Source organism: Lampetra planeri, chromosome 20, assembly GCF_965212315.1.
Source record: "Lampetra planeri chromosome 20, kcLamPlan1.2.h2, whole genome shotgun sequence".
Lineage (NCBI taxonomy): Eukaryota > Metazoa > Chordata > Hyperoartia > Petromyzontiformes > Petromyzontidae > Lampetra > Lampetra planeri.
This window is the reverse complement of record NC_136126.1, coordinates 12,953,925-12,966,143: the sequence shown is the minus strand read 5'-3', so window position 1 is coordinate 12,966,143 and position 12,219 is coordinate 12,953,925. Positions and strand designations below refer to the sequence as shown.

Here is a 12,219-nt window from a genome sequence, read left to right as displayed (position 1 = left end):
CACGAGCCGTACGTGTGGGGTGGGGGGCGGCGTGGGGGTCACGGAGGGCGGCGTGGGGGTCACGGGAGGCGACCCGAAGGGCTCAGCGGTGTCACGCGGAGCCTGCGGAGCTCAGCGGTGGTGAGGAGGGGTGCGAGATTGCGTGAGGCTGTGTGGAGCCTCGTGGTGAGGATCCGTGCGAGGCTGTGTGGAGCTCTGTGGGGCTGTGGTGAGGATCCGTGCGAGGCTGAGCGCGATGCTCGCCGCGCTCCGCTGTTGGGTCGCCGCGAGTCTGCCCGGCTCGCGGGCCGCGTGCAGGGCGAGGCGGCGTCTCCCTGCGGGGACCGGGCTGAGGGTCCTGGCCGCACGCGCGGGAGCCCCGCGTGGCTGGGCTCGGGCCGCGGCCTGCAGCTTGCACTGCAGCAGCAGCAGCTGCAGCAGCAGCACCGCCGCCGAGGCGACCACGCAAAAAGGTGAGGGTGTGAGGTGAGACATGAGGGGTGACAGGTAAGGGATGAAGGTTGACAGCTGCGTGAGGCTACCCCTGTGTGGGGGGGGGGGGTGTTTCCCCTGTGGGGGGGGGGGATTTCCCCTGTGGGGGGGGGGGGGGGTGTTACCCTGTGGGGGGGGTGTTACCCTGTGGGGGGGGGTGTTACCCTGTGTGGGGAGGGGGGGGGCTACCCCTGTGTGTGTGGGGAGGGGTTACCCCTGTGTGTGGGGAGGGGTTACCCCTGTGTGTGGGGGGGGGGTTACCCCTGTGTGTGTGTGGGGGGGGGGGATGCGAGTCCATGTCCTTGACACCAGGACCTACCGTGGAGCTGATCTGCCCTCTGACCATCGACTAGTCATCTGTAAGATGCGCCTGCCATTCTTCCACTCCGGTGGTGGGTGTACACCCAGGATCCCATTCCAACCAAAAGTGGCCTGGTCTCAGTTAGCTGATGAAAGTTGCAAGCGAGAATTTCATCATCGCTTGCAGCTGGGGTTGGCATCGTCCCCCACTCCACCTGATGTCGAGGGTAAATGGGCGAGGTTTAAGACTGTGACTCATGAAGCTGCAATGGCTGCTTTGGGTACGCGGTCCAGACCTCCCCAGAAACCCTGGCTGACAGAGGAGGTGTTCAGGTTAATTAAGAAAAAGCGACAGGCCCACTCTCATCGGCTACAGCATCCCACGTCAGAGAATGAGGAGGTTTAACGCAGCCTTCGCTCGGAGGTTCGGAGAGCCGTAAGGTGCTGCAAGGATGGGTGGTGGTCGCGGGTTGCTGAGGAGATGGAATCTGCCTCAGTGGCCCGCGATCACAAATCACTATTTAACTCCATCAAAAAAGTAACCTGCAGCGCCACACCTATTACCATCATTAGGGAAAAAAACGGTGATCCAATCTCCGACCCCCAGGAACAGGTTTGCAGATTTGCTGAGCATTTCTGTGAGGTCCTGGGGGAGGGAAAATCTCTCAGCCAGGAAAACATCATGGCACAAAGTGGGGATAACCCTGCTGAGGCTGCGGTGCCTCAAATATTGGAGGAGGTCACCCCCTGTGAGTGGCTGGCTGAGGTGCCATCTGTTGAGGAAGTACTGAAGGCGATCTGGAGTCTGAGACCAGGAAAGGCACCGGGCAGAGATGATCTCCCAAGCGAAATGCTGAGGGAGGGTGGCGCTTGTGCACAGACTGCCCTATATGACATCATAACAACAGTCTGGACCGCTGGACGGGTACCGCAGGATTGGAAGGATGCCCTGGTGGTCCCCCTCTTTAAGAAGGGGGACCGCACAGACTGCAACAACTACAGGGGCATCTCACTCCTCAGTGTGCCGGGAAAGCTCCTGGCAAGGATTATTCAACATCGCCTTGCTAGGCACGCTGAGGAGAGGCTTGCGGAACCCCAATGCGGTTTCAGATGCCATATTTTCTGTCCGTCTGCTACAGCAGAGGTGTAGGGAATTCCAACAAGACCTACATCTCTGCTTTATTGACCTGGTCAAGGCCTATGATACCATCAGTAGGCCTGGGCTCTGGGTTGTTCTTCATGCTTTCGGAGTCCCTGACCCTCTGCTCATGATCATTAAGGACCTTCATGATGGTGAGCGGGCCCGGGTAAAACTACGTGGCCGGGAGTCGGAGGCTTTTCGCTGTACACCTTGGGGTGCGACAGGGATGTCCTCTGGCTCCCACATTATTTAACATCTATTTCGACTGCGTAGTTCATGAAGCCTTCAATAGCTGTACCGGGGGAATTTCCGTTTGGTACAGATATAATGGGAGACTGATCGACGCCCGGGTGCGATCAAGGGATGGCTCCCTATTGGTCAACCACGTTATGTATGCCGATTATTTGGTAATAGCTGCTCATTCAGAAGAGGAGTTGGAGACGCTGCTGCTGAGACTGGAGCGTGCCACTAGGAGGTGGGGCCTTTCCATCAGCCCCACCAAAACTAAGCACCTGCCTGGGTATTTTGTACCATCGGACACTCCACCCCCACAACTCCCAATCGGTGATGGGGCAGTTGTGGAGAGGGTGGAGAGTTTCCCATACCTGGGCAGTGTGCTTATGACCGGCTCCAGTTTATCAGCAGAGGACTCACTCCGAATCAGTAGAGCGGCAATATATTTTCATCGGTTGCGTAACGCTGTGTGGAAGCTACCTGGTCTGTCGCTCCGCACGAAGCTTCAGGTCTTCTCGGCCACGGTCATTCCCTCCCTTCTCTACGCTTGCGAAACGTGGACCCCCCTAATGGAGCATCTTCGTCGGTTGGAAACATTTAGGCTGGCCTGCCTACGATCCATCCTGGGTTTAACCAGGCTGGATTGTGTGAGGAGCTCACAAATCCTTGAAAGATCTGGGCAAAGTCCCATCGGTGAGCTCCTCCGGCAGGCAAGGCTGCGTTGGCTGGGTCATGTAGCCCGCATGCCCAGCTACCGCATGCCTAAACAGCTTTTGTTCGGCCGGATCGAGGGGGCTAAACGGGCGCGGCACGGGCTACAGAAGAGATGGAGTGATGTGGTACAGGAAGACGTGGAGCTGAGTGGACTTGCCGATGACTGGTACCAGCGGTGTCAAGATCGGCCTCAGTGGAGGAGGCTCGTTGGAGGCAGTCGCCCTCCAACAACAACGGAGGGCGGAGGAGCGACGCTCACAACAACGAGCGGAGCGCCGGGTGGCTAAAGCACAGCGAGTTGGTACAGTAGGGGGCACAGGTGGTCCATCAGCCAGTCATCTCGGTCATCTCGGTCAGTCGACCCGTGGCACCTGGGTCTGCCCCGTGACCTCCTGCCAGCGGGCGTTCGACACTTCACGTGGCCTCAAGGTACACTTGGCCTGGCACAAGCGTCGTGGTGACATCACCGCCACTTAGTGGCGAATGGCGGTTGTTGTTGTTACCCTGTGTGTGTGTGTGTGTGTGTTTTCCATGTGGGGGGGGGGGGGGTGTTACCCTTTGGGGGGGGTGTTACCCTGTGGGGGGGGGGGTTTACCCTGTGTGTGTGTGGGGGGGTGGTTACCCCTGTGTGTGTGTGTGGGGGGTGTTATCTGTGTGTGTGTGATTGTGGTTGTGACTATGGTGAGAGGCCCTTTCTAAACGAGCGCGAGGCGGCGCTGATCAGCCCGTGAGCGTCTTGCCGACTCCTCCTGCACCCTGCCGCACATTCTCGCCTTCACTGAAGCCAGCCAGTGACATTCGAAACGCCGATTCACGGTTGCGTGCCGCACTTAAGGTGGTTCAGGCCCATGTAGTCACGCACACACAGAGCGCGTGGTTATTTTAGACACTCCAGGTTTCCACTAAATGGTCATTGTATGAACGTCCAGTGAACTCATTCTGTCAGGTTCTGCCAATATTTATCTTGAACCCCATCATATTATAACCTGTGCCTTCGTCAAGTTATTTGGTCGTGTTCTCGAGTTAATTACCATTGGCTCTTAAAATGACTACATCATCGGTGATGTCTGGACTGTTGATGAACACTTTCATCTCAAACGCTGCCACTCGTTCCTCAATTCACGTAGAGTAACGCCCCTGTCAACTACATTCAATTGTCGTTTTGTCAACTTATGTCAAGCGCCTTGAGTGAGCGCCGTATATAAATATAAAACTCATTATAATGATCTTGTGGCATTTATTACTCCAAGCACATTTTGAGAAAAAAAGATCTCCTGGTGGTTGTGTAGCCTCGGTGAGAGCCCGTTTGCTTTGCCTGCCTCGTTGGGAATTTGTAACTTTTATCGTCGCATCGTTGTTCTACAGTGATCGTCATTTGGATAAACTTTCTCTCACCATAGGAATATGTAATCTCCACCACTTGCTCAGGGCTCTACACAGGGGATGAGCCCCCCACCTAAATGCTCATTTGAGCAAAAAAACACTCTGATGTGAATTGTATAGAAATGTACGCACCTTGTGTCTGCTACTGAACCTGCAGGTGTCAACAGCTTCTTGAGACGGACACATACGTGCGGCGAGCTAGGCTTGGAGCACGTGGGTCAGGAGGTCACTCTGTTCGGGTGGATTCAGTACCAGAGGTGAGTAGCAGCAAGTGCCACTGCTTGAAACGACCACTAGTAGCTTCGAGGAAACTTTGACTCTTCACGTAATGTTCCACCCTGTCGTGCGTGTTTCACCTTTCTGAAAACGACTTGAGCGCGTTCCGTCAGGTTGACTGATGAACCGACCCTCACTAATTTACTTAAGTCACTCACCCCGGCGGTCAGTCACCTCCTTATCTCTCTTCATCGCTACTACCGTGGTTGCTCTGAACGTCGCCCGTTGATCGCTCCACCCATGTCGAGGACTCGATTTACAAGGCTGATCGTTTTGCATCGTCTGTGTTTAACAAACTAAATGTGAATCTCTAAACTAGGTAAGGATAGCATAACAGCTCTGTTGTTGCGACTGTTGCCGGGTGACAGCTCACGGTATGGGTGGATGGCTTGTCTTCATCGTGGATGTTGCGTTGAACAGAAACGTGCAGTTTGTGGTGCTGAGGGATTTCCAAGGACTGACCCAGCTGGTGGTGCCCGAGGGAGAGGTGAGCCACACAAGATGTGATTGTGCATTAAAGAGATTAATTTCAGCTCTTGTCACTACTAAATACAGGAGATCACCAGTTATCTGGTAGCTTCGGGGGGGAAGGGTGCCGGATTTAAAAAAACGCCAGATAATCAATCATCATTATTCAAAATTGCTTATTTTTGCATATTCTTGCATGACATGTTTTTAGATGTTGTATTATGGATTTTAGTGTTTTAAATTTGTTTACTACATGCCATTGGCATAAATAAACATACAAATAGACAAATAAACATCCCACTTTTAAAAGCTACTGTATTTACTATACCATACCACTTCAATCTTGAAGACTCTGCATGGGGTGATGTATATACGTGCAGTATTTTAATAGTTTAATTTGTATGTAGTGTAAAATGTACTATGCATAATATTTGACACTAAAATCAAGCATAGCTACTTTTTTTGTCACACACATGGTGCCGATCGCCGTCACACACAGTGCCGATCGCCAGACTAGTTACAGCCTTTGGAGTATTTTTTTCCGGTTTTGCCAGATTGGTCCGGGACCCCCGGATAATGTTGGGAGCCTGATGATTGCATGCCGAATAATCAATAATGCACTTGTTGTTACAGTGACGTTTAGCCATTCTGCCTCTTATCAGTTAGCGTGACGTTGAGGCCACGCAGATGACTGCTGATATGATGGGTTCCCATTTGCATTTTCTAACAATGCGATGTGTTGCAAATGTGTTATGCAGGCATTCTCAGCCCTCAGGTTGTGCCTGTTTGAGGTGCCCGTGGAGTCGGTGGTGAGTGTCAGCGGCGTCGTTGTCCGTCGTCCGCCTGGGCAGAGCAACCCCGTGAGTCTCGCAGCACGTGTTCCATCTGTCAGGAAAAGCAAATCCACGAAAAAAACGTAACCTGAGAACCCGTGCAAAGGTGTCGTTATTTCTCTCCGCAGCGTCGAATCTGACAAATAAGTAATTCGCATAATTCTAACATTTTGAATATATTGTCAGGTTTCCTTAGTATATATTCGTTCAAATTGCAGACTGGGCGGTGCGTCTGTCTAATACACTTCTAGATCCGTACTCATAATCCAAACTCAGCCCTTTGTGTGCACGGTGGGAAACCCCATCGCGGGAGGAGAATGTGTGCACCTCAGACACAAACATCAGTGGCGGCACGCACAGGTGCAGCTCACGCAGCATGGAGGCACGACGTCCGTCCATACACTCTGCGCATTTGCCATGTGACGGCCACATTAGATGTGCAATGCTCTCAGCCTTGTCCAGACCACCAGCTCAAAATAGCTGATTTGGTCGACCATAGTTTTGTCTAGACCACCAACTCAAAAGTGTTGATAATGTGCGTGTCCCTTTAGGCAGCAGTGAAGCGAAGAGACAACTGTAGACCAGTTTTGTTCTTATTCTGTACAGCACAGTCATGAATGTTCACTGTTGCCTTGTGCCTTTGGGAGCCTGCATATGGAGAGGGCTTACCTCTAGAGTATGGGGACTCCCAAGCCTGCACGCATTCTCCTGTTGTGCCGGGTTTATCACAAGTCACAGAAAGTGTTGGATTTTAATTACTGTTTCCTGTAGGCGAGTGAGGCTTTCCGCAAAACGAAACCTCCCTACGCATTAAGTCTCTTGCTATGGCCACAGCCGGTTGCTTTGTGTTGGCTCCGATGGGCAATTCTGCTGCTACTGCTGTGTGGGTTTTGCTGTCAAGTAAATTAACATGCGAATGGCGTCCTTGGATGGTTTGAATTACCACCCCATGACTTACCATGTTTATGGTCTCCGGTATCTGCATTTCTACTGTTCACACTGCTTTGAGCGCCAACTAACAAAAGTGCTCGAGTGACCACGTTTATGTGAAATGCGTGAATGTTTGGTCACGATTGCCTTTACTCTTCGAACAGTCACGCGGTGTGAGGCTCGTGGAGCGAGGTAACGGAGGCGCCGCGCCGTGTGTGACAGAACATGGCGACAGGGGCGGTGGAGGTGAAGGTACAGGGGGCGCGCCTTCTCAACCACAGCAAGACTCTCCCCTTCGAAATACATGACTTTACGAAGGTCTTGCCGACACCTGCACCTATTCGTTACGATGACATAAATGGCAGACAACGATACACGATTCTGTCCCGTCCTGCCTTGCAATAGTCACAAGGCGCAAACGAGCAGCCGTGACACCTTCTTCACGTATCCACATCAAAGTAATTTTTTACTCATCCCATCAGCCGCACCGCCGATTTGAGAGTGCATAATTTCAGCAACATTGGTTCAATACAAGCAAATTATTGACTCGTTGCATCATGCAGAGTCACATTAGCAGGGCCACCCTTTAATGCCAATCCAGATTTTCTGGACATCTTGGTTGTTACTGTGGAGAATGTGAAGGTGGAGGCCATAGGAAATGGTTTTGACCCATTGTTCATGACACCTGTAACTTAACCATTACGTATTTAAAGAAAAATAAGTCGACGTTGTCTTTGTTAACAGCTACTTTTTGTGTCACAGAAATCTGAAGCCTTGAGAATGAAGTACCGCTACTTGGATTTGCGCAGCAGTCAGATGCAGCACAACCTGAGGACGCGCTCGGACATGGTGATGAGGATGCGGGATTACCTCTGCAATATCCACGGTAAATATGCATGGGGCTGGGCGAGCGATCTCAGCGGTGCCTTCAAGCCGCTTCACGGCCACACGCAGAGCTGCTTCAATGTGGAACCATCTCGCAGGTGCACCGACACATTCCGTCAATCTCGGCGCATTTGAATCTTGGGTGAAAGCAAACTCTTCGTTCGGTGTGTGGGTCCTAGTTCGACGCGAATCCGTTACGACACGTAGCGCCTGTCGCTGGTGTGAATTAAATATGTCTTAGTACACGAACCCAGACCACATATATAAACTTAACAATGTTTTAATTTACGACGGTAAGCCCCACTGAGTTATATAAATCTTTTTCAGAAGTGATCTGGCCACAAATGATAGCTCAACAAAGTGGTTTATCATCTGGAAATGTTTCGCAGCAAAATACTCGAAACGCATTTTTCTTTATCTTACTTGTTTGTATGACCTGCTTGAGGTGGCATCACCTTAGTGCTTCCAATCTATTGATGTGGCCAATAAACAAAGAATTATGTGATAACTTCTTCAAGTGGAGTGGGTTATGAAGTCATCTGCTCAGATTAAACCACGTAATATAATTAGACCTTCTGAAGTTCTGATACATTGTCGTTCCATGGGATAATTGTTTGGAAAAATATTTTGCCAGAATTGTATTTTTTACGATGTGTTGTTGTTACGTTCTTAAAAGTGTTTGCGTGTCTGACACGGCACAGGCGCCGTGGTAACGTCACCGTCACTTAGTGGCGAGCGTTGGTTTTGGTATTGTTATTGGTGTTATTGGTGTGTTGCGAGTCCGTTTGTGTTACGGGGGAGTTGCTTGTGGCTGTGACGGAATGGAGATCTCTCCACCTAGGTTTTGTGGACGTGGAAACTCCGACGTTATTCAAGAGAACACCGGGGGTGAGTCCTCAACTCGACGGGAACCTACTTCTCATACTTATTTTGGTCATAAATATTTTGTCTTCGATGCATATCCGTTGTAACAATAGGGGTCACCTCGACATTTAAAGGGTAAGGAGTTAATTATGTTAGTCGTGTTGTGGGGTTTACAAGCTCATAATGAGGAAAATAACTGAATCACATTCTTGTTGACTTGACTGGGAACAGTCCACGGCAAAATTTAAGTTCACCGCCGTCCCTTTGTGCCCACTGGCGGTGACGTCTGAGCGAGACCACGTGACGTTAAATGCGTATGTGGGTCGTAGTTGATTGGCGACTTTGTAGCGAAACAATGGTAGACGGGCCGACGTAAAGCGAGCACATCTCAACGATGAGGGCGAGTCGCCGGAAACGTCTCCACCCTTCGCTCTCGGCACCAGGAAAACCGCGGCCTTTATTTGTAATGAACGCCTGCCCATTATGTAGAACGCAACCATCGTGACCGTCAGTTGTGGTGAATATGAGAAGCAAGCAATAAGCAGGCAATACTCCTGCCCTCCCATACCTGTCCCTGCACGTGAATAAATACATACTACACATCCCATCAGCCACACAGTCTGCTGGGAGTGCATTATTTTTAGCATTGATTCAACACAAGCAAACTTTAGACCTGTTTTATGTGTTAAATGATTTTGTGTTGACCTAAGACCCATATCTAACAGAGAGCGGCCTTGCCTGTAAACATCTGGCAGTTCGCCAGCATTGGTTCAGACTAAGCCTGACTCTCCTGGTGTGGCACTGAATGTTGAAACCGGTCGAGAGCTTTCTTGTATTGAATAAACGCTGCTCACATTATGCACTCCCAGTAGGTCATGCAGCTGATGTGATGCGTTAATCACACTTTCATTTCTTTACGCGGAGGGACTGACGTGTGAAGGAGGCGAATCACTCGCTTAATTATTGTGTGACCTCCATTGCGCACAAGGATGCGAGTGCTTACCTTTGTGTCGAGCGCAAACCTGTACGTACGATTCGCCCCGCTCGCTTGCACGCTGCCTGGCGCAGGGGGCGAAGGAATTCGTGGTGCCGTCCCGGGAGCCCGGCCGCTTCTATTGCCTGCCGCAGAGCCCCCAGCAGTTCAAGCAGCTGCTCATGGTGGGGGGGATCGACAGGTGCGCGCTGCCCACACCGGGAACTGTCAGCCGCTGCTCGCGTGGCGCTGGCGTTCGTTTTTGAGTAAATCGTCAAAATATTCAACACGTGACGTTTCAGGCAATCGGCCCTTCTTCATAGCATGTGCTATGAAGACCAGTCATTGCTCAAAGTGTCACCCCTAATGTACGTGTGTAATATTTATATTTCCTGTCTGGCGGTGTTTGACCGGGTTGGACTGTGTGTTGCGCTTGCTTTGTAACCCGCATTACGAAGACGCTTTTATTGCCAGTGGCTCATGCCCGGTCACACGAGAGTGACTGGTTAAAGTGCCCATGGGCTAGTGAAGTAATCATCACATTTTCATGGCCGGGGCTGCCCTCCTGATGGGATAGCTGTTGACGACTCCCAAAGAGTGGCACTCCATTGTACCAACCCTGCAGGGATGGGTGGGGGGTGCCCAGGTGGGATTTTAAACTCGTGGCGCTTTGAGTCGGTTGCTCTGCGTCAGTGCTTACCAGTCCCTCGGTGGCAACTAAAACCTCATGGCTGCAGACACCACGTGGGTGTTGCTGCCCGGTGGGCGCCGTCGACTGCAACTGAACGCACGCCGCGGTGTCCATGCGCGCTGTCCGTTTGCGTCGTGCGGTGTGAAGGTATTTCCAGATTGCAAGGTGCTACAGAGATGAAGGCTCAAAACCGGACCGGCAGCCCGAGTTCACACAGGTGAATCCAAAATCAATGCCTTGTGTACAAAAAGGGTTATCTTTAGTTTGATCATATTTACCTTGTGTGTCTTGCCAATCTTCTTGGTTCTTTCGGTAAAGTCACGTAGAAGGGAAATAATAAAATAATAAAAATAAAACATAATAAAATACAATTCTCACGACGTTTCATCCACAACGCAAGCAGCCGTCCTCAGGTGACGAACAGGGCTGTCGGAAAGACAGCGTCTGAATGATGCTCTGCTCCTGTCTTGCCAATGTCACTCTTAAATATTGGGCCTTTGGGGTAGGACATGAGTCTCACCGACACAAGACTCTTCAGACTTTTCATGCCATCAGCCCCTTTACGGAGGCCGCTGGGTCCACGAACGTTCGGCAGCAGCAGCAGTCCTCCACTGCTAGCTGCATTCGCTTCTGGTTGCCCAGTAAATACATTACAAGGTCGCAACATTATAAGGTCGCAAGTGCTTACCACAAATGAACCACAATACCTTGTTGATCTCATCAAGGAGCATAAACCATCATGCAAACTCTGGTCATCCTCATAGCGGCTTTTGGCTAGCCATCAACCAAGGACGGTCACTGCATCGTTCACTTTCAGATGCGCTTCTGCGGCCGTCTGGATCGCTCTTCCGATATTAGGAAGCTACTGGAGCTATGCACTTTGAAATCTTGATTGAAAACTTCATTAGGACTGCTTTTTGTGCTTAGTTTGTTGTCCTTCCCACGTACCTCCAATTAGCACGGTTGGTTATGTACAGTACAACATAAGTTCAACATACAATAAACTAGAACTTGTAAATCAAGGTGCTGCTCATCTTTGAAAATATTAAGTTCATTGGTGTCACCTGTTGTATTTGTTTTCTATGGAACTCATGTCTAACAGAGAGGATCCTTGCCTGCAAACTTTCTGTCAGTCCATCAACATTGGTGCAAGTGTCGTTACATAGAATCTGTCACTTAGAAGCTTAGCGCTTGTTGCTGGCAGGGAAGGGGATCTGCAGTTACAGCAGCCCTGACTGACAGCAGGCCACGTGATAGACCAGAGAGAGGGATGTAGGGGAAATTTTACAAAAGGGGCACGTGGGGGAAGCCCGGGAACCCGCTAGTAGTTTCTAGAGAGTGGGTATGGCCGGGGCGGAGCGAGGCCACCGCTGGGAGCATAAAAGGAGGCCCCGAGCGAGAGCTTGGGGCTGTCGTTTGGAGTGGGATCTTGTCGTGCTGCTGGAGTCTTTGTCGCTGTCTCAGTCTTCACCATCTCGGCGTCGTCAGTCAGGCAGTCTGCCAGCTGTCCTGACTGGGAGCTGTAGTTACGAAGTGTGAACTGTTAAGGCTGTTAATAAACAGTGCCTCCTACTCTTAGTGTCTCTGAGTCAGTCACCACACAAGCAAGCCTGATTTGCTGATGAGACACTGATTAAACCAATGGTTCTGAAATTATTCACTCCCAGAAGGTCATGTGGCTGATTGAAACCTCATGTGCACAAATGTCTGTTTTTGGCAGGTGGACATCGAGATGTCGTTCGTGGAGCAGCAAGACATTCAGAGGCTGGTGGAGGGTCTGCTGGTGCACAGTTTGCCCAGGGGCTTGATGGGCACGCCACCTCCGTTCCCCGCGCTTACGTACCAGCAGGCCATCGCGCTATATGGCACCGACAAGCCCGATACCAGATTCGACATGCAGGTCAGCTGCAGAACTCTCGTGCCTGCCTTTGTCCCATCCTTTATTTAACCCCAGCAATGAAATAAACCCACGGAGGCACGTGAAAAGGGTGACCTGGTATCATGCACACGTTCATTTTTTTTTAACTGCACAACTTTGGTCACTAAAAATTGGATC

At 51.0% G+C, this 12,219-nt stretch overlaps 1 protein-coding gene across 1 annotated transcript in view; it reads left to right on the top strand.

The window, feature by feature from the left end:
• Window positions 1-78: 78 nt before the first annotated feature.
• The window catches only part of DARS2 (aspartyl-tRNA synthetase 2, mitochondrial), a 30,614-nt gene continuing 18,473 nt past the window's right edge, over window positions 79-12,219 (top strand). The window contains exons 1-10 of the mRNA XM_078603620.1: window positions 79-452; window positions 4,401-4,500; window positions 4,940-5,006; window positions 5,746-5,847; window positions 6,973-7,068; window positions 7,513-7,636; window positions 8,477-8,523; window positions 9,568-9,674; window positions 10,311-10,380; window positions 11,884-12,063. Of these exons, the coding sequence (XP_078459746.1) occupies window positions 236-452; window positions 4,401-4,500; window positions 4,940-5,006; window positions 5,746-5,847; window positions 6,973-7,068; window positions 7,513-7,636; window positions 8,477-8,523; window positions 9,568-9,674; window positions 10,311-10,380; window positions 11,884-12,063 (1,110 nt within the window). The 5' untranslated portion in view covers window positions 79-235. The remainder of the gene's footprint in view (window positions 453-4,400; window positions 4,501-4,939; window positions 5,007-5,745; window positions 5,848-6,972; window positions 7,069-7,512; window positions 7,637-8,476; window positions 8,524-9,567; window positions 9,675-10,310; window positions 10,381-11,883; window positions 12,064-12,219) is intronic.